This window comes from Saccostrea echinata, unplaced genomic scaffold (genome assembly GCF_033153115.1).
Source record: "Saccostrea echinata isolate AGI-Se365-2 ecotype Australia unplaced genomic scaffold, CSIRO_AGI_Sech_v1 ptg000015l, whole genome shotgun sequence".
NCBI classification, from domain to species: domain Eukaryota; kingdom Metazoa; phylum Mollusca; class Bivalvia; order Ostreida; family Ostreidae; genus Saccostrea; species Saccostrea echinata.
In genome coordinates this window covers 904,684-932,248 of record NW_026889764.1, presented here as the reverse complement: position 1 = coordinate 932,248, position 27,565 = coordinate 904,684, and the positions used below count along the sequence as shown (strand labels likewise).

At 32.9% G+C, this 27,565-nt stretch overlaps 1 protein-coding gene across 1 annotated transcript in view; it reads right to left on the bottom strand.

Moving 5' to 3' along the window:
• Positions 1–265: 265 nt before the first annotated feature.
• The window catches only part of LOC133187361 (uncharacterized), a 38,357-nt gene continuing 11,057 nt past the window's right edge, over positions 266–27,565 (bottom strand). The window contains exons 5-15 of the mRNA XM_061322704.1: positions 26,620–26,768; positions 23,120–23,173; positions 22,786–22,821; positions 22,500–22,541; positions 21,188–21,682; positions 16,012–16,263; positions 15,078–15,656; positions 14,867–14,964; positions 11,400–12,602; positions 8,310–8,358; positions 266–1,569 (exon numbers count right to left, since the gene is read on the bottom strand). Coding sequence (XP_061178688.1) covers positions 284–1,569; positions 8,310–8,358; positions 11,400–12,602; positions 14,867–14,964; positions 15,078–15,656; positions 16,012–16,263; positions 21,188–21,682; positions 22,500–22,541; positions 22,786–22,821; positions 23,120–23,173; positions 26,620–26,768 — 4,243 coding nt within the window. The 3' untranslated portion in view covers positions 266–283. The remainder of the gene's footprint in view (positions 1,570–8,309; positions 8,359–11,399; positions 12,603–14,866; positions 14,965–15,077; positions 15,657–16,011; positions 16,264–21,187; positions 21,683–22,499; positions 22,542–22,785; positions 22,822–23,119; positions 23,174–26,619; positions 26,769–27,565) is intronic.

The window sequence follows — 27,565 nt, the reverse complement described above, 5'->3', positions numbered from 1 at the left end:
ATTTTCAAAATCTAAATTTTCTGGTAAAATATACCAATTTCTAATTTTTTTTTTAAATTGTTAATTTCTTTGCTTTTGCCTGCCCGTATGAGAGATATTATTTTTTCTATTCTTTCTGAATTTCCATAATTTCTTTGGTCCCTTCTTGCTTCAACTCGAACTTTGCTTGTTGATAAGCATTTGAATCTTTGCATTTTAAGTTTTCATAAATGTTAGAACTAATAAACTAATAAACACAATAAACTAAAAAAAATATTTTCATGTTCACTGAAGCAAAGAATTCTTAGGTCATTATATTTAATTCCATCTTAAACAATTCAATCATTTCTTTGTCATTTGTCTCCTCGGCTGTCTTCAACAGATCTACGCTTGGTATTTTTAAGAGTGCTGGATGATGGTCTACCATGTATTTGCATAAGTCATACTTCCGATTCTTGCAAGCAAGACTTAGAACAGAGCTTCCCTTTTTCGTTGTTTGAAAGATGTCAACACCATGGCTTACCAATAGGTTGAAAACCATGATTTCCTCCTCTTCTGATCTAGATGATCCGGCTGCAAGCATGTGTAACGCATTAAAGTTCTTGCTTGAGGAAAGGTTAGTCATTTCAGGATACGTTTGTATAACGTATTTACAGATCTCATAATTGGAATGTTCGCTTGCTACATGTAGCAAAGTGTGATTATCTGCTGCAATGGCTCTCTCATCTGCATCATAATTTTTCAGAAGTTTTAATATATTTATATCACCACCTTCTACTGCAGCGAATACTGGAGTTCGGTTCAACTTGTTTTGTTCTTTAACTAGATATGGCCATCTGTTTATGATATATTTGCACATTTCAAGTCGGCTTTTAAGACATGCAATATGAAGAACTGAATTCCCTCGATTTGTTTTGCTTTTAACATCAAGATCAAATCCAACTAGTGTATCAAACATTTCAATATGCCCTTTTGCTGTGGCGAAATGAAGAGCATTCCATCCGAGACCATCTACAGAATGAATGATTTCTGGGTACGTCTGTACTATATATTTACACATTTCTTGTTGATCATTGGAACTTGCAATGTGAAATATATTTCTTTCTCTTTCGGTTAACTGCTTTGGGTTAATGCCTTTATTTACCAAGAATTCTAGTATTTCAACGTAGCCACCTTCAGCGGCAAAATGGGCTGCGTTTCCTTTACGTTTATCGGTAATTTCTAGTAGTGCAGTGTCTTTTGATAAAACATAATCACAAATTGATTTGTGTCCAAATTGAGAGGCAATATGAAGCACAGTTTTACCTTTAAATGTTGTTGAATCCAACATAAAACCCTCTTCGAGTAAATGCTTTAGAATTTCCAAGTTACCACCTTCACAAGCAAAATGCAAAAGTGAATATCCATCGCTGTCTCTTGTAAAAAGAAGTTGTTTTTCTCCAAAATGTTTTTGAATTTCATGATCAAATTGTTGCTTGTTTCCACGAAGACACGCCCCTTTTAAAGTCTTCAAATGCCGGACGTCGTCAACACCAAATTCCAAGTCTTGGTCTTCTTTTTCGGATTTCCCTCTTCTTCTTTCTCTCTTGCCTGAAAAGAGGAAGAATATAAATTTTATTTTTATTATAAAAACAGTGTTTAAATGACAAAAAGATACCATGATACTTAGAGTGTTATACAAGTAATAGCTTTTCAAAAAGCTTGCATGAATAATCAATCAATATCTATGGAACGTATATGCAAGAGAGGTGCTAACATTTCCGTCATCAAGGAGCGACATAGTTGCGATACTTCATTACACAAGATGTACAACTGACTTTCTCAAATGTCATAACCAAATACTACAAATTAACGAATATCGAAGGGATGCCACCATTTGGTCATTTATTAGTTAGCCCTCGGGCTGACTAGTTACGTTGGGATGAAACTGCAAGTGCGCTAGCATAGATTATAATCAAAGGCGGATCCAGCACCAGCGCGCCGGGCATGCAACCCCCCAATCCCCAATCCCCCGTTTGAATTTTTTGTATGTCGAACTTATATGTTCATTTTCCTAAAATCAAGGAAAAAGCACCTCTTATTTATAAGAATTCGTCAGCTTCCGGGGGGTTTCGCCCCCGAACCCCCATCAGGGCTTTGCCCTGGACCCACTGGGGTTTCAATACAGCCCCCCAGGCCCCCTGCCTTCTACTGCGCCCTCCCGTTATAAAATTCCTGGATCCGCCACTGATAATTCTGGGAAAAATAGTTAGATGATTCGTTTTAAAGAAATTCATATTACATGTACTCTCTTAGTAGAGGGCGCGCTTCTTCATGCACACTCCCTGATCAGTGATAGATTGATGAGACGGCCTCTATTTATAGACTGGTCTGTTTTCCGTCGTTCTCGACGACGAAGTAAATTATGAACAGTTTTAACTGGGAAAGTTGTCTTGAAGTGTTTGAGACAAAAATGCCTCAATGCTGCTCTAGAAATCAAATTAAGTAATGACCTGCACATTTTATAGATAGCGTAAAACAAGATACTAATAACACCCCCCCCCCCTTCCCCCGGACATAACTCACGCGATGATGGTCTTACCATATACATGTACATGTATTATAAATGAGTAAAAATACAGTTTTGAAATTGTTTAGTTTTTCTTTTCAATCGATTTCAGGACCTTTTTCATATTTATAATAACGTGCTTTTTTATGAAATGAAAACCAGTATAGATCACGATGTCTTCTTCATTTTGCCGATTTTTTACTTAGAATCTTACGGGAGTGAAGACCATTCATCTACGGGTACTGACCTACACTCTTGTCATTGTATTAAAAGGAAACCCTTGTTCATCACAAAGCATGAAATAATATGCTACTCGCTGACTTTCTAAGCTTTTTTTTTTTTAAAAAAAAAAAAAAAAAACCTAACCTTGTAACGTACATCAATAAATGTAATATTGAAAGAAAGGCTAGGTGATAAACAGACTGAATCAAGAAGGGATGTCCCATTTACTAGGTGGAGGGAGTTAGTTTGTTTATGATTAGACTAGTCCACTTATGGGATAAATAGTAAGAATAATCAGCAAAACCATTGCTTTGGTGTTGCCTGTCTATATACAATGTGTTCTCTTAAAAAATGAGATAAAATTTACTGTTAATAAAAAATCTAGAGCTTAAGAATCATGTTAAAAGAATAAACTTTATTTATTTCCGGAACGACCCAAGAAAAAGGCGCGAAGATAATTTACATGTGACATTTGGCGCGAAATGATTGTGTCACTCCTTTCAAAGAAGGCAAATGGACTGATCCAGTAGTTTAGAAACGCAGAAAAAATGTTACACGGACATGTCCGTACAAAGAATCGCAAAGAATAAACATGTGCATGCAAAAAAAACTGAAGGAATTAAAAACATCATTATTTTGCATCAGTTATTTGATTCTTTCTTCTGCAAACTGTATTTGTTTAAATGCAGGTAACAAATTCCGATGTAAATCAGCTTGCATAAAATCTAGTTCATTAAGAATGATCGCTTAGTTTCGGATCCCTGAAAAATTAATCCTTATACTGCCTGACGCACGTGGCGTCAGGCAATAAATACTAAAATGGAAAATCAGAGAAAACTATGTGCTGTCATAAGACGGTAATCTCCGCACTAAGGTGTTTGCCTCTAAATGTACACTCCTTCATATTTGGGTAATCAAGGAAAAAAGCCACAATAGTTCTATAATTTACACAGTACATAAATTTGTTAAAATGAGACAAAATGCTCAGATGGACCTGTGTCCCATGGGCCTCTTATGTAAGTATTTCATATACTAAATTCATCACCAGTCTAAGATTACAGAAGTTGATTAATGATGTAAATTAGGTTTTTTTTTTTATAAAAAAGTTTTGGCCCAAAATTGGAACTTTTCTATTTTTTTTTCCAAACCAAGAAATACTATTTTAGTGCATAACGTTTTTGATGAACTTCAAAAAAATTAGATGCCAACTTCCAGAATTGATCAAATTGTGCCAACTTTCTTCAGTATTTGGGTAGGCGAACACCCTCTCCAAAACCCACACACGATCAATTTTGTCAATGAACCCCACCCTCCCCACAATTTGCCTGGTTTTGGAATAGATAACACAAAGTTCTATAACAAACCTGTAAATATAATGCAAAATTTGTACCACGTGTACATCTTTTTCAAAATTTCTAGACCCGCGCCTCACATGGACTTGCATCAACCTACGAGTACTAGTTTTACCATTATCATTATTGGATTGCATATGGTGTACACATCGGAATTAACGTTATTGCATGCACATCTACACCAATCATCTTTCAAAAGATGATTAGGCTACTGCATAAAATGTAAGAGGAGTTCTTAAAACCAAAGTGTTTTTGTATTTAAACCAGAAGTCTCTGATTAGACTGTAGCACTACTGGTCTGTACGTATAACAAAGGAAAAGTAGCACTTGGATTTGAAACTTTGCAGCATGCAGCAATAAATAGAATTACGTATCTTAATGTAGTCTACTTCTGTGCCAAGTTATATTGAAATCAAACGAAAACTGTAGGAGGAGTAGCTTTTTGAAAGTATCTCACAGAAATTTCTATTTTTAGTAACCGTGACAACACCATTCACCGAAATCAAAAAACGAAATACATATTATGTATCTAAGTGTATTCTACTTGTGTGCCAAATTAGATTGAAATCAGACCAAAACTGTAGCAGGAGTAGCGTTTTAAATGAATTTCACAGAAATTTCTATTTTTAGTAACCATGGCAACACCGTTCATCAAAATCAAAAACCGATGCACTAAACTATGTATCTAAGTATAGTCTTCTTGTATGCCAAATTATATTAAAAGCAGACTAAAACTGTAGCAGGAGTAGTGTTTTAATGTAATTTCACATAAATTTCTATTTTTAGTAACCATGGCAACAATGTTCATCGAAATCAAAAACCGATGCACTAAATTATGTACCGTAGCGTAGTCTACTTGTGTCCCAAGTTATATTGAAATCAAACCAAAACTGTAGGAGGAGTAGCGTTTTAAATGAATTTCACATAAATTTCTATTTTTAGTAACCATTGCAACACCGTTCATTGAAATCAAAAACCGATGCACCAAATTATGTATCTTAGTGTAGTCTACTTGTGTGCCAAGTTATATTGAAATCAAACCAAAACTGTAGGAGGAGTAGCGTTTTAAATGAATTTCACAGAAATTTCTATTTTTAGTAACCATGACAACACCGTTCATCAAAATCAAAAACCGATGCACAAAATTATGTACCTTAGTGTAGTCTACTTGTGTACCAAGTTATATTGAAATCAGACCACAACTGTAGGAAGAGTAGCGTTTTAAATGAATTTCACAGAAATTTCTATTTTTAGTAACCATTGCAACAATGTTCATCGAAATCAAAAACCGATGCACTAAATTATGTATGTTAGTGTAGTCTACTTGTGTGCCAAGTTATATTGAAATCAGACCAAAACTGTAAGAGGAGTAGTGTTTTAAATGAATTTCACAGAAATTTCTATTTTTAGTAACCGTTGCAACACCGTTCATCGAAATCAAAAACCGATGCACTAAATTATGTATCTTAGTGTAGTCTACTTGTGTGCCAAGTTATATGAAAATCAGACCAAAATGGTAAGAGGAGTAGCGTTTTGAAAAATTGTTTAAAGACAGACGGACGGACAGACAGACAGACAGACGGACGGACGACGGACACCTTACTATTGCATAAGCTCTTCTGGTCTCTGACCAGTAGAGCTGAAAAATGGTCATTTTAGACCCCCATTTGACCCCCTGGGTGAAAATGATAATTCTGGAACCTCATTGCACGCACATCTACACCAATCATCTTCCAAAAGATGATTAGGCTACTGCATAAAATGTAAGGGGAGTTCCAGGAACCAGGTTTTTGTAGAAAAAACGTCATTTTTGGCTCCCGTTTTTCATTTGGGGTTATATTTAAAATTCCAAAACTTTACTTTAAACATCAACAGGACACCACCTTTCATATTCCAAAAGATTAATCGGTAACTGCTTAAAATAAAAGAAGAGTCGTGAAGAAGAAGAAAGTGCGACAGACGGACACACGGACGGATGGACCAGGGTAAGAACAGCATACCCGAACTTTCTTTAAAAAGTGCAGATATAAAAAGAGTCCCATAGGCCCCAACGGTTACCTGAGTCATGATGTTTTTCTATTCTTCATCAGCAGGTTTTTCCTTTCATTTGCATATTCCTAAGTAAAACTTTGATCGCTCATTGTAGTCCCTCCCACCCCTGGAGCTCATGATTTGAACAAACTTGAATTTATTCTACCTGAGGATGCTTCCATATAAATATGACAAACCGTAACTTTGCTGAGGAACTTTAAAGATTTTCTTCTATATATTCCATAAAGAAATTGTTAGCAATTATTTTTATTCTTAATTTACAATGGAATTCTTGGCGAATTTGACCGGTCGACAGGGGTCGCTTACCTCTCAATGGCACCTTATCCCAACTCTAATGTTTCAGGGGTATGTGTTAGCTCTGATCACATTTTGTTTTTGAGCATGACCACTGTTCGTTATCTTCGCTTTTCATATATTACATTTCAAACATAGCAACCCTATGTCTAATAAGTACCTTGAATAAATATTAATATATGAATACATATGCATATACATATATACATATATATGAATACGAGGTAAATTATTGACAAATAAGTTGATGAAACAAGAATATCAGCTGTCTCGTTTAAAGTCATCATTTCGTAAGTTCTATGGTCGATACAATGACCTTGTCAGCAAATACAATTTATCATTGAGTCAAATGCTGACTGACGTTTTTCATACTAATTGTTAGGCCATTATTTACACACTGAATTGTCGACGGATTTTTCCGTAATTTCCCGATCATGACAAGGAGCACACGACAGGTGTGACCGGTCGGCAGGGGATGCTCACTCCTCCATGGCACCTGATCCCACCTCTGATGTTTGGAGGTCCGTGTTTGCTCTGCTCCTATTTTGTATTGTATAATGGACTTTTGAGCTTGAATACTGTTCGTTATCTCCACATATTTCATAGTTATGAATATAAGATACCAAATAAGTGAAAGTTTTAGAGAGGTGCAAATTTGGCGATTTGTTTTTAAAGGTGCTTGGACACAGATTTGAAGTTAATATTTTCTCAAGTTTTCGGTAAAATATCATGAATTATATTTTGCTATCGCATTTCAAACGGAAATAAAATAAAAAACTTATTTTATCTGGAAATTATTGAAACTACAAATTTCGGGACGCGTTTGATTGATACATCCTGGCACTTTCATAAAGCAAACTTTATCCTTAATACTTAAGAAAAGTAAATTTTTTGTTGTGTATTAATGAAAAATATTCAAACTATAATCCAGAAAATTCAGAGTAGAAATGTAAGAAAGCAAAACCAACTCACAAGTATTGCCACTCCGTGCTCAGTGATGTGTGCAGCGTTTAACAAATTGAACACATCCGGTGAAAGGTAAACATTAAGAATAACAGAGCTCGTGCCCTGTTTACAAAAACAGTTAACGTTTCACGGGTGTGTTCAATTTGTTAAACTCTGCACACATCACTGAGCACGGACTGACAATACTGGTGAGTTGGTTTTGCTTTCTCACATTTCTACTCTTTATTTTCTGGATTATAGTTTAATTTTTTTTCATTAATGCACAACAAAATTTCTACTTTTCTTAACTACTAAGGATAAAGTTTACTTTGTGAGAGTGCATAGATGTATCAATCAAACGCGTCCCGAAATTTGTGGTTTCAATAATTTCCAGAAAAAATAATTTTTTTTAATTTTATTTCCATGTTAAATGCTATAAAAGCATATAAGTCATGATATTATACCGAAAATTTGAGAAAATATTAACTTCAAATCTGTGTCCAACCACCTTTAAAAATGAGTATTTAATTTTAGCGAGATGTTACTAGTATTGATGTCAAGAAAGACAACCGTAATTTTCAAAGCAGAATGAAAATTTTAGCAATCTCAACACCCTGGCAAAAAATGCCTAAATTGACTCCTCGCTAAAACTTTCACTTATCCGGTACCTTTAAAAATAAAAAAAAAAAAAATCTTAGAAATGTTCAATTTAAATAAATAAAGTATATACATCATCTTATTAAAAATTAAAAGGATTATTTCAAAAAGTTAATGTATAGCCTCTATAAAATATAGCTTGTTTATCTAACAGAACATTTGTCAATTTCAAGATATTAACCTCTGTAAATAATTTATGATAATTCACCAGCTGGTGCAAATTAAAAAAAAAAAAAAATTCTATTAGAAGATGACCTTACCGGTGATGGATATTCCTTTAGTCTGTCGATATCCATGAGATTCTGTTCTCTACAAAGGATGTCGAGATATTTTTAAAATTATAAAACGACTTTGAAAAATTCTCGCTACTGGTTTAATTTACCATTAAACGGTCACCTGAGAATCATGGGTTTCTCGAGCTATTGCCAACTTTATCTCACCTAGAACGGACACTTTGGACTCAGGTCTTAAAAATTTTCAGGACTGATGACTTTGTTGATTGAGTTTTGATATTTTACGCCTAGCCGGCAGTATTTCGGGTATTTCTCGGCAATGATGAGGACCCTTACATATAAAATTCATGATGACTGCTCTTTGAAGTTCGGGAAGATAAGCTACACTGCATAATAAATTTCAATATAATTATAATCAAATTAGTTCCATCCAAAGGCTTGACTTTAAACCAACGGGATGTGAATTTGATAATCTTCGCATGTTTGAAGAGCGCTATCTGCTCATTATGGACCAGTAATATGTCTATTAGAAAATGAAGATTTCAAAGATGTAATGTATTTGAGATATATACTGAAAGGAAAAATTAACGCAGGGTAACACAATATGCTAAAATGGTCAAGAACTACGAAAACTGGTCAGATGGATATGTTAGTTGTTGTGGACTAAAACCGGTGTTCAGAAATACTCAACCGTGAAATGTATGACCTCAAGTAGGGAACATAGTAAAAGGTCATAAAAACACGCGTATAGTATGTCAACTCATCTTGTAAAACCACTTGATGACTGGAGGTATACACACCGTTTTTCGATATTTTTCGATATTTGTAGACAATTTGAATTTCTTGCAATCAGGGTACGGCTAAAGGCTCTGGATATTGCATTGCCTGATTAAAGAAAAATTCAAGAACAAGTTGCTGTACAGTTTGTTATACCATAGAACGTATTATGCGTCTTCAGAGAGGAAATGGAAAGGTTTCAAAGCAACCATAAAGGTGACGTTAACAATGCAACGTCAAAATTGGGCTATTTATTCTATCGGATTGACTCTGCATCTCATAAGAATCCCACAGTTAAACCTTAAACAGTATTGCAGTCAGTGCGTTGAAAAATCCTTAGGTAAACGCAACGGAAGTGCATAAAGAATGTATTACCTATTATGATAACACCCGAGAGAGATTATTACGTACGTCAGGCCGAAACTCTCTCGGACGTTATTGTAATAAGTGATACATTCTTGGTGTACTTCCTTTGCGTTTACCTAAGGTTTTTTCAACACACTGAATGCAATGCTGTTTAAGGATTAATTGTGGGATTCTTACGAGATGCTGATAGCATGAACTAAGACAGAAATATATGTAGAGACAGTGTGAACCGACATTTCAGGTTAAAATAAAATAAATACATGTTTTTAAACCGACATTTTAGGTTAAAATAAAATAAATACACATTTTTAAACCCAGAAAGACTAGTGGGGGTACAACGTAAACAAACCGGAGTGACATACCTTTCTCTCTTATAATGTACAGTGGGGTATTTTTGTGTGGAACGATTATTTTGAGGTTTTCATAATTTTTTCCTATGGTACACACGATGAATAAGTGAAATAAACATGATTTGTGAAAAAAAATGTCAAACAAGCCCCGGGGTTGAATATCGGAGGGGGGGGGGGGTCCTGTCCACAAGTACCTGTGGAAAATACATAGGGATCGGTATATCAAAAGGATCGCTGATAATTGAATTGCAGTAATGACACACTGAAATCTCTTTTGGGGAATAGTTGGATAAAACACGTATTAATAAAATTAAAAAAAAAAAAACAACCAACAGATTCTTTATTCATTTTAGCTTTCAGTGTTGGGGAACCATATTTCTATTTCATTTTCATATTATATATGATAAATGCTATTCCATCGGTCTTACTATCCGTGGGTTATCTTTTATTCTTTGCTGGCAAATACCTGAACTACAATGTTTGTAGCAAATAAATAGCTGACCATCTTCAGATTTACTTTAATTTTCAATGAGGGAATAAAGCAGGCAACACATGCGTTCTTTGGAACACTTTAGTTTCAATATAAGAACAAAAAACTTGGTCTTATACCCCAAGCGATGAATTTCACAAGTTTGGTACAAGGTTGAGTACTTGTAATATTCATGCAAACTGTGCGCCCATTATATGTCTTTCAGATAAGAAAAAGATTCTGAAAGATGTACTATATTTTAAATGTACGATTATCTTTGCCAAATCACGGGCTTGAACGCTGGACCTATGAGACGCGAATTTTACAATTTTTGGAAATGGATAAATAATCATTGTAATCAAACAGTTTTCTGCAAGATGTTCAAAATAATTTTTAAAGGTGTAATGACAAACTAGGCCCAACCCTAGAGCCTGAACCATGGTTCGAGGGTTGAGGGAGTTAAATATTTAACAGTTTTGATAGAAGGCTGTGCTTATAATATTCATGGATAAGGTAACTGCGAAATGTCAATGAAGAGACGATTTTTCTAAGAGGTAATGTATTAATTAAGCACCGTTCTTGGGTCTGAATCATTGACCAATTGGCGGCCATGAATTTCACAACTTTTATAAAAGCTTGAGTATTAATTTTGTTTCATTGATTGAGTACTACTCATAATCATGTTTGATTTCCATGAGTAAAGTAAACGATATAATGCAATGTAATATCTGAGTAATTAAGCCACAACATAGAGCATGGAATATGAATGTCACACTTTTGGCAAAGAGATATTGCGTAATATAACCACACCAACAGTTTGACTTTTTAATATCCAGGAGTAAAGAATAATATTTTTGAAGATGCATCAACTTTGATAGTTTTATACAAAAAACCAATCCCTTAGGCCCCAGAGACAGAGAGACCATGAATTTCGCCATTTCTGTTTCCTCTGCCTATAAATGCTATCCACCGATATTGATTGAAATTGCTTTAGCCGTTCTAGAGACGAGTCTAACACACAACGAACAATGGACGGCGGACGAAAACAGAAAGAAAGAGGTAACTTGGGTAACCTAAAAAAATTAGAACACGTGATATGTTTTCGAGAAGATGGTACACTCTCGTGTTAATGAATTATTATAACTTTTTGCATACCCCTTCCAAGATTTCAAGAAGGTTTTCAACAGGTACTTGATGCTTTTCAATTCCACATGCACTACATACTTTCGTCCGTGTGTCTTTGATTTTCAAAAGTTCCCCCACAGAAAGAAATCTCGAATTTCCAATTTCAAAAACCTTTGTAACTTTACATCGACAGCCAATGGTAAAAGTAATATTAGTTGGAAAAGGTCTTGTCAAAATCTGGAGAATTTCCTCCATTCTTCTCAAGATATCAATTTTTAAATTTTGACCCACTGGCGAGTCATCACTTTCAAGAATTTGCACATCTAAAATATTATCGTTAATTTTGATTGCAACATCAACTTCTTCGTAGCTCAAAAAACAAGAGTTTCTGAAAATATATTTCTGTCCAGATTCTTCAAGTATTGACCAACCATAACTGCAAACACAGGTAACCAAAAATCTCCAAAATATGAAATTCGGAAAAAAATCAAATTGGAAGCTGAAAACAAAATTTTTGTGGCATTTTGCGATATCGCTGTGTGAGATTTTCCTTTTAGTCATGCATGGAATCAGGTGAACATATTTTGTTTCTTCAGAGCCTCTTGCTAACAATCCCAAATGCTGCATGTAGCTCAAGAGTTCACTTTTATGCTTAAAAAACGAGTCTCTGCTATCTTCAGTCCGTTTCCAAATTTCTTCAAGCAAAGTATCATCTAATTCCCCCGTTTGATTACATTTTTTCCACAATGCAAATTTGATATTTTGAAGCTGCAAGTCTTGGTTATCTGTGATAATATTTTTGAAGGCATTCACAAACCATTGAACATCTAATATGACTGTGTCTTCTAGTTCAGCGCTGTCAAAATATAAAATCGTTCCTATTTCATGAAAAAAGCGTAAGGCATCTTTCAGTTCCTTGATATCAATTCTGATATGTTCACTCATTTGTCGGCATAATTTGTGCAAATCCTGTATCTTCATGATTTTTGAAGTTTCCTTCCTTTTTCTTATTTCATTCTCAAAAACCACCCAAGAACTTGGAAGATCTTCGCCCCAATAAGGTTGCTTTTCCACTGTCTTTCTGATGTCTATCTTGAGATCTTCTACGCTAGCAGGTTGACAAGTGTTATCCCTCGGCAAAGTCAAAGTAATTATTTTATCCTTTACCAAGTGTTTTGAGACAAGGTCATAACCAAAAATCTCAAAAAGTTCCTTCTCAAATTTTTCAATGTCCTGGTTTAAAAAAATAAAATTAAAAAAAAAGACAACAAAATAATCTTTTACAAAAATGTAGTGTCATCATGTCACAAAATGAATCACTTCCTTAAGATGGTTTGTAGCTGCTTAAAATATAATTGAAGATCGTCTTCAAGTCACATTAAAGCACCTTAAACTATCTTTAAGTAACATATAGACCATTATTAAGCGAGAATTAAGCCACCTTTAACTATATACGTAAAGGTGATGAAAGGCAGCTTTAAGGTGGCTTAAAGATGGATTGTAGGTGGTTTTAGGCGGCCTCTAGACAGTCTTTAAATTATCTAGAAGCTACCATCAAGACAGACGTATAGGTTCATAGTGTCCAAGCTTCTTTTAGCCATCCTTAGGCCACAATTTACACCATTTAAGATATAAATTAGATAACAATTTTTTTTATTTATTAATTCCCATCTCCAAAAAAAAAAAACTACCTGCTTTACACATTAACGACACAAAGAGTACATTTTGTTTAAAAAAAAAAGGCAGAAGAGCCTGAATTTGAACTCGCGATCCTCACTTTTGATGGAAAAAGTTTTTAAAATAATCTTTATTACAGCGAATACCTTAACCATTCTGCTACATCGTCTCATAATTATTTTGGGTATTATGGAATCCATATAGTTGATTAAATGAGTGTAAAACTAAGGGAGTAAGGGCATAAAAAGAACTTGGATTATATATATTATATAAAGGAATATGCTTAATGTTACGTAAATCTAATTGATACGATTTCAGGGAGAGACGACTTTACTAAAACCTCCTCACTTTATGGATCTATTTTGTATTTTAACTAAATAACTTCTTTAAGCTCTTTTAAGTCACCTTTAAGCCACGTTCAGCGACTGCTTAGAAATCATTTTTCGTCCTTCTTCACTGTCTGAAGACTCAAGCATTATACAATCTGTTCTTAAATTAGGGGAATGTGAGGAATATCGTAGTAGTTTTGCATAACGTTTTAGGTAGGCCCTAGCCATAATATAATGGCTGATTTTAATATTACTAAGACTTGAGCTTGATTACTGTTCGATATCATATTTCATTCACACAATTATTGTGTGTTTTAACTGCAAAAGCAAATTATTTTTAAAGAAAGTCGAAATATAAGCAGTTTAAGTTTATTTAGTTATAATTTCTACAACTTTTATTTTCTCATATGATAGAACCTAGAGTATCTTAAACTCATATGGAGTATTTGTAAACCAATTATGTGAATTCAAACACATCTTCGAAGTAGGTTGAAAAAAAGTATTGTTTATATGCGTATAAACACGTTTGTCATAGGGTGTGCATTACATGTTAATTTTTACAGACATCAACAGGGCTCTAATTGGGGACTAATTTAGTCGCCATGGCGCCTAAAAATGATTGCCGCCTAAAATGTCTATATAAGTCGCAAAATTGGCGACCATTTTTAATTGACTTTGCGATCGTCCTGAAATCTTTTAACATTTTTTTTCTGAAGAAGCGAAAAGAAATTGAAGAGTGGGGAAAATATATTTTAACAATGGACATGTCTTGTTTTCTTTGTCACCTTCTTTGTTTTTTGCGTCGCGTCAGTGCATACGGAGCTGAAGTAGACTAAATAAGATAATAGATGCCTCGGTAATTTTTGACTCCAGGAATCGACGAGTATGAAATGCAGTAGATTGGACGGGTGATGTAGTCAATTGTTTGCCATTAGAGATATAGTGTGCAAGTTCGTTTTAGGTCACTTGCATACGTACGTGCCAACATCCATCATGGGTCCCTAGATTGACTAATAATATCAGCTTTTAAAGTTAGCGCCTAAGAAAAATTCGCTTGGCGACTTAAAACATGCACTGGCGGCTAAATCTTTATGATTAGAAGTCAGCTGGCGCCTAAATTTTAGAGGCCACTTAGAGGCCTGATCAAATACTTTATGAAAAGTTTTCATCAGTGAAAACACCTAGGAAAGCATGTACTTTGCTTGTATTCTACAAACCTGTTTAAGATATACGGAAATACCATTCAGAAAAACTTTACCTACGATAAATGCATGTATATTTCAAACACATGTAAAGTCGTGTACATTATAAAATATCTATGTGTGTTGGAATATTTCTTTTTCCACACAGAGGGGCTTCAAATATGTTCACAAAGTTATCTTTAAATTTATACATATAATATGTAAATGTATAAGTATTCAGTTTAAAGTTGCGTTTTTGGCTTTTTGCTTAAAAAGTCATACAGCTTTTTTTTTTACTAAGTTAACTTACATCTTGGCATTTATCCTCTGCATGCGTTGCGACAATTATAACTGGTGCATTTGGACTGCTGTACGTGTGTATAGATTTCATCCAAAATGCATAGAAATCTAAGTCGAAAAAATGTTTACATATTGTATAACTTTCATCTACTCATAATTTTAAGATTTCAATCAGATGTAGGTTCAAGCATCATTTTGAAATGAGTATTATAAATACCAACCTCTATACCTCCAAGTCTCAAAGACTGTTTCACTATGATCACAAACATCTTCACCAACAACAGCATTTAAGTCTTTAGACATATCGATAACTAAAATGTAGAATGCTCTTGCACTGAAATAAATCTGATGACATGCATAGTAGGCAGACTGACCAGCAAAATCAAGCAAAGTTATCAGCTGTACACTTCTTTCGCCATGAAAAGCTACATTTCTTAAAGTTTGGAGAAATGGATCATAAGTTTCTTCATCATGTACTTCCACGTTTATCGGATTCTCAAAAGATTTTTCCGAGACAGGTGATCCTGGCCATTTTTCATCTAATTTAATCTGTCCTAATTCTGTGATTTCATGACTTTCAGAAATAAGACTTGTCTGAAGGGTGGAATTTTCCATTTGTGGATCATGGTGAATCTCACTTTTGGACTGTATAGTCTCTTTGGGTATATCTATGCTTGTATTTATTTCTTCTTCATGTACAGATGGGTTAGGATGTGCCTTCTGTTTAAGAATTGGCAGTTGAACACACTGAATTCTGTCTTGTGGTATGTTGAAATACTTCACACTTTGGTTTTTGTTTACTAAAAAAGAATAAGGGATATCATTGTGTCTTTCTGAAATTTTATACAGAATATGGACATTATTAGAACTAGAGTCTTCTAATTTTTCTACTTTTCATTTTATTTATTTTTTTTAGACCAGTATTATAGTTCATGTATTAAGCTGACAGAAAGAAAATCCATCCGTAGATATCGAGACTGTATTTCATAATAAAATATGACAATCCAACAGAAAGAATATTGTACGACCTGAAAGCCAAAATGAACAATTAAACGGAAATTTTTAGAAATAAATTATTCATTTATGTTCAATTTAGCAATCAATCAGATCCCATTAGACTGATTCAAATACAATCTAAACATCGTCTTGTCTAACCTTTCAATGCATTTCCCTCTACTTTGAAAACATCAGTGTGAACGTCTAATCCTTTTGTCGGTTCAGTCTTCAAAATTTCAGCTATTGAACAGTCTTTCAAACGTTTAAGTAGAGTTGTTTTTCCTGCTCCAGCACAGCCAACAATCATCCCCTTTGTGTGATAAACTGGTTCTTTGCCACCATTATCAAGATAAGCGATAAACCTTTGAATACCGTCTTTTCCCCATTTCAAGACTTCCACAGGGATATCAACTGTAAAATAATAATTTAAAAATCTAAACAACTGTTATGTGATTATAAGGTCTAAATTGAAATTGATTTTAAGACAGGCATGTGACATCTTATATAATCACACTTTCAAAGTGATTGTTAGAATATAATATATAGCCATTAACAGGTTGGCGAATTCTGGACCTATGTGGAATAAGAAAATTTAACTACGTTGCGTATGTTCTTAAAGAACACATCTAAGATGCAATGATCTAAAATATGTTAGAAAGCAAAAGAGATACAACTAAAACAGAATCTCTCATAGTTCAAACGACCTCTGAACTTGACCTGAATTTCAAAGAGAAAGTTGACGATTCCATTGAAGTTGTTCTTATGTTTATAGGATTGTACGTTAAAACTTGATTTCAAGTTAAAACTTTCAGGAAAGATGCAAATTAATAATAAAAGGGATTGTGACGTTACGTATCGCCGTTTTGCACATATTGTTGCCGGCGACAATATTTACCTACCATCACTGCGCATGTTGTCACCCATCAGTACATATTGTCATCAGTGGCAATATGTGCCGGTGTTGTAAAGTGAGACTTCCCCCATAGTCAGACTTACCCAAAGAAGTCTTGCTCTAGAGTGACACTTCCCCTGGAAGTTTGGATCTAGATTGAGGCTTCCCCCTGGGGGATGAATGACTTCAGAGCATGAGAACCCACAGGAAAGTACCACTCTAGAGCCCCATTCCATTTAGGAAGACCTACTCTACCACTAGTTTTAGAGTTAGACCTCCCCCATAGTAGGTATATTATGGCCCCTTCATTTAATATTAATTTAATAGTTCTACCATCACTCAAACGAGATTGGTGTATATCAGTATGATATGCCAAGATACCAGAATTCTGAAAAATCAGCTTACTCTTTTACTCTCTCTCTCTCTCTCTCCCTCTCTCTCTCTATATATATAGAGAGAGAGAGAGGGGGGGAGGGAGAGAGATTTTTTGACAATTCTCTGTGTTCAGAGAATTTATTTATTTTAATTATTTATGGATTTATTTTTGTGTTATTCTTATACATGTATCGATATTGGTTGGGTTGTAGGTCGACATTTTTCATTTTTAAGTCCTCTCAATAAACCTGCTTTGATAGAAGTTATATTATACAGTTATTGATTGGGTATGAGAGCAATATGTAATCAACTACTTTCTTTTGAAAATTTTGGCTTGATCAATAAAAATAAAACAATAGCAGAGAATGAAAAAAATTATTAATAAAATTATTATATCACAAAAATTATTTATCACAATACATACTCTTTCAACTAGCATACCTCTCTTGCACCTCTAAACTTCGGCTAATTCCGTGTCGCCGACATTGAACGACGATTAATTACTTGTGACGTAGCAGTGACGTTGCGGTCTAACAATTCTTATGTTGGACTGGCAAGCCGGTCAACAATGAAATTGTTAGACCGATGCAATAATCATTTCTTTTGTTGGACTTTTTTTATTAGTAATAAATATCAAGAAAAATATTTATAAGGGTATAACAAATATTCTTAAATGCTTCTTCAGTCATTTTGTGGAATTGTTAGTATTAGTATTAGTGCAATGGTTTTCAATGAGTCGGAAATGATGACTTTTTTAAATCAATAATCGGATGTTTGATTGAAGGTTCAGAGAGAGAGAGAGAGAGAGAGAGAGAGAGAGAGAGAGAGAGAGAGATTCCTGGTGTCTTTTTGTCAGTTTATATTAATCATGCTATTTACACTATTCTCCTGCTAGTAGAAATGCTTGTACAAATGTATATTAAATATAGCATTCAAAGCAGGTGCTTTACTGGAGTTGAAAAAAAATTACAAGTAAGCTCTCTCATGAATCATCATTTTTATTACTACTGTCATCATCCATATTACTGTAACTCTAACTCTGGAGTGACAATATGTGCATTAAGGATAAGTAGGCACATATTGTCTCCATCGACAATATATTCATGCATAATTTTGCAGTCTGCGACATTGTGTCGATCGATGGACGACAGTATGTGCAGTGAGGATAGGTGCATATTATTTACAATAATATGTACGATAATATGTTCAAAACAACAATATGAACCGTCACAGAAGTCAATAAATCCTTGTGTACTGTATTCATTGGAAAGTCAATTAAATTAGTAGAGGACTAACGTGAATGTTTAGTGTCCTTACAGTTTTGTGGTTACAGGAGAAGTAGCGATATTGCAGGTGCAGGAAGCGATAAATGAAGATAGAGTCACAGTTCAAAGTTGTTGGGTTGAATTTTTGGATGCTTAGAGTTGTCAATTATCATATTTGATAATCTTAAATATTTAAGTAGTAAAACCGAAAACGGATGGACAGAAAAGGGAAAAGTACTGTCATTTGAAAAGAAATTTTATATTTGTGCGGTTTTCCATATGAAGGAATATTATACCCAATTATTTATTGTTTCTTGATGGAGAAAAATTCTATTCTACTAATCCTGGCACGTTTCTGGAGGAAAAACTGTGCAGGGAAAGTCTATGATGTAATACCAGTATTCATCATGTTGTTTTGAACATATTTTATTGATTAAATCAAAAGGATTGGAAACAAGTTCTAAAATAACTTACTAGTTCCTCTCCTTATATAATACAGTTTGTCATGCAAATTAAAGAAAAATAATACAAATGATACAAATAAAATTTAACATATCAACTAAGAAAATCTACATGTTTCATCAATAAATTTATGAACAGCAGCAAAAATACTGTTATTTATCTGTAAAGGCAAATTTTCATCACCACATAGTAATAGGTTTAAATCAATAGTGACCAATTCAAGCATGAACAAGCGATTGAAAAGAGTATTTCTAGCATTGGAATAATTTTTGCATGCAAAAAAGAAATGGTACACATCTTCGCGTTTTCCGCACGAACACGAAGGACTATTAATAATATTTCGTTTATATAAATCATAGTTTAGTATACAATAATGTCTTAGCTTAGTATGAATGATATTGGTATATCGCTTTCCATAAGAAAAGTATGATGGTGGATTTTTCAGTTTTCCTACCAAGTTTTTTTCTGAATGAATTATGATGGCTTCCCTAACCTCTATTTTTAGTAAATTCCATTGTTTTATAGCATCGGGTACGAAGGAATTCCTAAATAATTCTAATCTGCATCTTGGAACAACATAATCTTCTTTATTACGAGTATTGTACGTTGATACATGTTCGCGTTTATTGGGGACAATATTCTGCAAATATTCAGGTACTCTTCCCGTGTGAATTTTGAACATAGTTGTCATTTTTGCAATATATCGCCTAGCTTTTAATGTTTCCCATCCAGTTTCAGAATATAGTGCTTCTCTAGAAACAAATATAGGAAGTCCTGTTACAATTCTAGCGGCAGTTAGTTGTACTTTTTCAAGCTTTTCAGAATCGTGTTTAGAGCAGCCATCCCAAACAATGGAAGCATATTCAAGCATAGGTCTAATAAACGTAATATACAATTTTGATAGGTTTTTCCTACCGATTTTGAACTTAAGCTTTTTTAAAAGGCCAAGTTTTTTACATGTTCATGTTAGATCAAAAGCTATAAATAAAATGGAGTTAATAAACCGAATACAGTTGATTTAAAATAATTTATTATCCATTAGTATTTTTTAAATGAATACTACTTGACAAGAGAAATAGATTAATTTAAATAAATTGTGCTTAAAAAGAAGGAATATCAAATGGTGTTTTATTGCTTGCCGCTCGATAAAAGTATGCATTTAAATGTAATGATTTTTGAAAATTACACTTAATTTAAAAGAGGAGGCTCGTTACACCACTTTTTGATGACGTAATACACAGAAAAATAAACTTAAATTGTTTCGTCCGTTTTCTCCTTGGGACGAATTGTACAGGTTCGCTTTGCTGATGATCGAAATCTTTAAAACGCTCTAAGAATAGACTACATGTATTATTGCAAACAATGAGAACAAGGTAACGGATTCATTATAAATCACAAACGAAGAGGGAGTATTTTTAAGTAGAGACCAGAGAGAATGACAGTCAAAATTTCGCTACCCAAGTAGTGTACAATGTCATAGCGAAAGCAGCAAGTTCTACCACTGACAACATGTACGTATAGAGGAAATTCGAGTTGAAATCTACAACTCGTTGAAATAAATTATAATTGATATTTAAGAGTACTGTACTCTTGTTGGTTTGGTGCTTGTCTTTATTTCTTTGAAAAATGTACATTTATTCTAGAAATTTTAGATTATTCTGAATCTCATATAATCAACCGTTCCTGGGTGTTCTGAGTCAGGGGAATTTAGGAAAGATATCTCTTGCAAGTGGATATTAATTCCAATTATTTTTCAAATTGGAATTTACATTTCCCTAAACATTTTTCATTCAATTTGTCACTTGTTATTCATTAATATACATTCCTTGTCTATTTATAACTGATTTTCCAGATTATCCATGCAAAGATTAAGAAGAAAATCACATTAATTCTTTTTGGGGAGAAAATTATTTTTTCTAATAAAAATAATATTATATATTATGAAGTGTTATTATATTGCTTACATATCTGAAGATGATATCCATCATTTGACACTGAGATTTCTGCAATACTTTCAATCAGAAACTTGAAATAAAACATTTAACCAAAATCAGAAAAAAAAAAAAATATTTTAAAAATAGAAATCGTATCATAACCTCCATTTGGATATTTGAAATCTTCATAATAAGTGGTACTGTAATGAAATCTAAAATAAACTGTGGGTGTAACAGCCTCCTTAACGCATCCGGAATCTGCGATGCATAAACTTTACTAAAATTATTCAGAATTTTCTGAACAAAAAAAAAAAAAAAAAAAAAAAAAAAAAAAAAAAAAATAAGAAAACCAAACTATGTTTTTAAAAATAGATGCGATAAAATAAAATGATTCAAAATATGCATACATTTCTTTGAGAGCTTTTCATGAATCAAGGGATCTTGTACCGTCGGATGTGTTAATATTTTCTGCCCAAGTTTTTCAATCAATTTGTCCGTATAATCGACAGGTAGCTGCATACATCGTTCTAGGGAAACCTTTTGATAGCCACTGGTTCTACAAAATTGTGCAATGGTTTCCTTTGAAGCATTTTCCAAGAAAAAATCCAGACGACCACATCCTTCAAACTTGCTCTGTCGGAAAAAACTCCAGAAAATTTCAAAATATAAATCATCGGGAACTTCCAGGTCACCTTCAGATATGGAATGAAACATATTAAACACTGTTTTTGCATAAATTCTTGCCTTTTCTTCGGTAATGTCATCTAATTCAAACACATGTCTAACTTTATTCAAAACTATTAACCAACAATTATCTGATCCATCATCAATTTGATTTGTTTTTGTAAATAAAATGGAATAGAAAACCGTCAGAAGATTAAGTGGCAGTTCGTCCAACTTTTCTACAAAGAAAAAAAAATATAAATTAAAGCATATCAAAGCATGTTTCATTATTTAAATGTACCTGAGCTTCGTTTAGTCCTAAATGAAATTCATCAATTACTTAATTCTAAAACAACTAAGAGTATAAGTAAAATTTTTGAAAAATCGATATATAAATACATGTATTAGCTAGAAAATTATAATCTTAAATTGGTATAATACCTGCCTTTTTACGCAGAATTCAATAGATGAATTTTAAGAGTAATTGGAAAGATTATTTTCACTCAAGTTTTTTAATTTTATGTATTGTTATTTTCGATTATGCTACTTTTAGTTCTGCGTAACCCTTCAAATTACAGCAATCAAATATCAAAATTAATTACATAATAAGAAGGTTTTTAAGGAAACTATTCTTTGCTTATCAATATGATTATAAGAGCAGTAATAAAAAAAAGCGTTTAATGTAAACGCTGCAATGATTTAAAATAGAAAAAGAAATTGAAAAAGAGTGAGTGAAAATAAGCTGTGTAATAACTTTTATTTATCTAAATTCTGTGTAGAAAGGCAGGTATCATACCAATTTAAAAGTCTACAAGTTAAATATTTCATCAAAAACAAAACATTTGCTTAAAGCAAATTAAAATAAATCTTCCTGGAAACATATAAGACAAAAAATGTATACTGAAACTTGTTTATCACTTAGAACTTTTACAGATCAAAGGAATAAGGATGAGGAAAATGATGTCCGAGCAAGCTCTAGCGGTATAATGTCCCTTACTTACTAAAATTCACTTTCAATATCTAAAAAAGGTTCGGAAATTGCATAAAAACGCCAACCTCGATAGGGTGTCCTCCAAAGACTTCTTTCGTTTGGTTTTTCTAGTACAAAAAGAATACGTTCATGATCAACTTCTAGTCATTTTAGACCCCTTCCTTAATACTTTCGAATATATAGGAAATATATAGGAAAATAAGTGTTAAACATAAACTTAAACGTAACATCGCAACCTGCAGCTGGCAATGTCTGATTTTTAATGTCATGAATATAAAAAAATCCAAGCATCTATTCCTAAAGTTAAAGGTGTACTATTATTTTGCTTCTAATATCTAAAACACATTATACCTTTTCTGTATGTCAGCTTTTCTCTTTCTTTTCCATCTAAAATATTGTTTGAAAGACTTAAAATACTAAGATCTGATGCATTTTGCAAACACATTATAATATATCTGATTCCCAAAGACGTTCTTTATTGATTCAGATATATCCAAATGCCAATTTTTTAAAAAAAAAAAAAAAAACATGGAGACATATTTCAAAAATAATATTTTTTCAATGAACATGCATTTGCATTTTGACTATGAAATTAAAAATTAAGATAGCGTGTGTCCGAGTTCAAAAATTTATGTAATTTAATTTTATAAATTGCACATTGCATAATATTATTTTAATTTAAGACCTGTTTCCTGTAGAAGAGTTTCTTCTGTTTCAGGGTCTGATTTCCGTTTTATATCTTAAATAAAAAAGAAACCCAGTCATATTATATTGATTGATCAAAAGTTGACCAAGAGGCTAAAGGGCCTTAGCAGTCACCTGAGTATAATACAACATAGTAAAGGACCCATAGAAGTTAGAAATAAAAACAAAACCCACTGACAGATGAAGCTATGTTGCCCAAAAGCAAGAGAAATAGGATGAACAGTGTCAACAAAATATATAGTCTAGTGGACTTTTGCGAGAAGCGCTGACTTTTACAAACGACGACTTACTTTTATTCTAGAGCATTATACGGAAGCTCTTTTGCGATATAAACATTAAGCTCAAGAGCTAATTAAACGATGATAAAGGGCCATTTCAAAGCAAATATTACGTTGTCTAGGAAGGGATCGGCATCCATCCTGCCCTTAACCCCCTCCATTCCCACATTGACCAATTCTTGCTTAGTTTTTCTTCCGATATGTTTTTTTCTTCCTTATTTCATTCCTTCAGAAAAATTAGATTGAAAGGAGGTACTAACCTCACTAATAAGGTAATTTAAGGTATGCAATTCTACCTCTCATCATCTCTTGCATTGATTGCATACCGGTAAATCATGTTAGTGCCCCTACCACCATACCTATAACCACTATTAGGATTTTCTTGTCTATTATCCATTCCGTGCCTCCGTACATAAGGCAGGTTTAAATGTCAAAGTAAGCCATCGACTGTAAAATTCAGTGCTTCTCGAAAAAGTCCATTACTCAGTAACAAATAACAAATCTTAAAGTACACCTATTCACTTGCCTGATCTGCCTACTTTTGTCACAATCACCATGCAGATTAATCAAAACAATAACGCTAAAGCACTATTAATAATCCCAACTCATACTCTTTCATATTTACATGTACCTCTCTCGATATTTAGAAGAAAATTTAATGTACAAAGATATTATTTTTATGTATCTATTATTTACAGGTCTATCTGAGCATTGACAACTATAAAAGTACATTTCATAGTTTAATAGCAAAGGAGAATAACTTCTAACTTCTCTCAGTAGAATACAAGATAGAACACTGTCCAGCACCACAAAGCTTGCCAAGTGATTCACAATGTTGAAAGAGGCTCCCTTGCATATTTAAACCATTCACTTAGATTGCGTTATATCCAGAAGTAGAGTCGAGAAAAGAAGATTGCAAAGATATAATGCATTTTTACTACATCATCTATTTAGCCAGCCCCCTCCCACCAGGACCTCTGTCTCTGGTGCCATAATTTTCAAAATTTTGGAAGAGGACCCATTGCTCATCAAAACCATGCACTTAATTTATCTGTAGAATATCATAGAGCAGAGAAAAAAGATTTTCAAACAAAATAATGTACTTTCAGTATAAAACCATAAGAATCCCATCCTAACACCGGAATCCCCAACCCTGGGAAGAAGCACCCTTTCTCATTTTACCATTCATTTATTTTGTTTGCTTAAAACCAAGAAGCAGACAAAAAGATTTTCAAAGAAATACGTATACTGCATTTTCACTATATTTTCGATAGAGTCCCCCACCATTCCACCAGAACCTCTGATCCTGGGGCCATATATTTCAAATTTGGATGGCACCCTTGCTCGTTATAACCATACATCTAGTTCATCTGCTAAATATACAGGAGGATAGAAGAAGATTTTTAAAGCATTAATGCATTTACACTGTATGTTATCAGAGCCCCGCCCTTACTCCACAGCCCTTGACCCTGGGGCCAAAACTTTCACAATTTTGGTAGAGAACTCAATGCCTATTACAATCACGCCAACTGTTTGACAGTTTGATGTCCAGTAGTAAAGAAGATTTTTAAAGATAGGACTAATATTGATAATTTAAGCTCCACCCCAGGAGGTGCAGGAACCATGAAATTCACAATTTTTATATCCCTCCATCCATTTATGCTAAAAATTGGTTGAAATTAGTTCAGTTATTATGAGAAGAAGCTGAAAATGTTTAAATGTTTACGACCGACGAAAGACAGACAAAAACAAATAGCAATAGGTCACCTGATAGACTCAGATGTCCGGAAAATATAAAATCATAAAAACAAAAAAATCTTTAATATAATAATTTCTTTGTGTAATGAGTAATGTGTATCTTCAAAAAGAACACTCATCATTTACAAGAGAATTTCCCCTTATTATAAATTACTTTTAAATATACTTTCCCGCAAAGCAAATAAAAACCCAATTGTTTTCCTTTTGATACTTAGAGCTTTGAAAAATATATCATTTTACGCTATGTGCCGCATTGGCAAAATAATATCATTTTATTACTTATTTGATTTGTTATATTTTACATATATTTTAGAAATTGATGGTTAAAGCATGATAGTTAATAATAAAAAAAATGTAACATTTACACAGAAATTAAATTTACACTAATGCCTACCTTCAAAATTGGATATAATTGGTGTTAATTTAAGAAAAAATTCTTATTAGTTTTCAAATCTGATAAATTTTGAAAAACCTTAATGATTTTTTTTTGCAAGCATAATCTACGAAAAATTTCTTTGGTAGAAATGGTTGTGTTATATAAATATATGGCATTTATCTAGTCAGACTTTGAAGTTAAACATAGTAGCATTCCATAGGTTCTTATTATCGGCCGCAGCAGCGGCTGATCTATTTGTGATTGTGTTAAAAAGTGCACATGGAGAAATGAGACGTTATTTCTTTATTAATTCAGTAAAATAATTCTTTCATGATAACATGTATAAAATAATGGGTAAAATAGTTTGAAAATTTGTTTTCAATTAAAATTGTTGTTATTACATTTCAATTTCTTTTTCATTTTTCATGAGATAATTGTTAATTAATGATTAATATATAAAAAGAACTCTCCAACCTGGGAGTGTATAAGATATGAACGCAAATCGGTTTGATTTTCCGCATAAGTGCATGTTGAATTAAAACAAATAAAAATTGTTTTGAATATGTTATAGCTGCAAATGACACAAGGATAATTTTTTTCTACATATTGCACCGCACCGTGCAGCATAGCTCATCAGCATCATCACGTGACAAAGATCCAGAGTATCAGCAAGTTGGCCATCTTGAGATCTGAATATAAGTAAGCCTAGGGCTACAACTTCATTTTGATGACAATAAATTCTTATCATTTATAACTGCCTTTATAACATCGATGAATCAATTTGATGAACAAATGTACTAAAATTTTTATTTATTTATTTATTAATTTATTTTTATTTTATTTTATTTAATTATTTATTTATTTATTTTATTTTATTTTGTTTGTTTTTTGTTTGTTTTTGTTTTTGCTTTGAAGACAGTCTGAAATAAAAACTAACCCTCTTTCAGCTTTGAATATCCTTTTGTTTTCGTGGATTCTTAATTGTGAATTTCAAAGTACTTTTTGAAACTTAAATTTTGTTTGCATTGCATCAATTGTACTTGTTAATAATGTAAATACATTTCTCACCTCTTCGACAACATCGATAGTAGACGAAAATCGCCAGAATCAAGGGTAGGATTGCAAGTAGTCCAAGTAACCGTATGTCCCCTGATCTCTCATCCGAGTCTGAGGAGACATCTTTGGTTATATTTTGGAGATTCGGATTTGAAGTGCTCCTACAAAACAAATATATAGATACAGAACTTCCTGAGCGGTATGATACATAACTATACTTATAGATATTACTTGTAATTAGTGTGTCGGTAGTCTAATCTAAACAGAAGACAGGGTCAATTCACAGTCTTGTAAATTAAGTTCGCGCTCTGTATATTTCTTTGTTTATCCTTATATATTTCTATTACCTTCTAAAGTGCCTTTGTACGAATACAATAAAGATTTGAAGAAAGTCCTCTCGCTTTTATCTTTTACATTCATTTTAGTTTAATTTAAAAGTTTAACACTATCTCTATGAACATAATTTGAAAAAATACAATATCTAGATAACTGTATGACAGTTTATGAATTCAAGAGCTTTGATCACTTTGACAAAAATTGGTACTGTGGAATAGAAAGGGAAAAACACAGTATGGTGAAGACTGAAGAACTATAATGATTCTCATACTAGTATCCATTCATCTTGTATTCTAGAAATGCACAAATAAAAAAAATAAAGTTCAGTACATAGTAAATTTCAATATATGACAAACGCAAAATTTATAACCAAAGTATGATCAATTTAGCTCTATCTTTAGCTTGATGCCTGAACCTATGAATTTATAAGTTTTATAATGTGCTAGCTGTTCATTATTATTGTGCAAATAATTTATTGTTTTTCACCTTTTTTACTAGAATGTTTTGATCATTATAGATATGATCAACGAAATTTTAATTCATTAGTGTAAATTTACGTCTGTGAATAAGAAACACTTTTTTTAAAAAGCTATCAAACTGAATTCATATGTTTTTAAAGTTT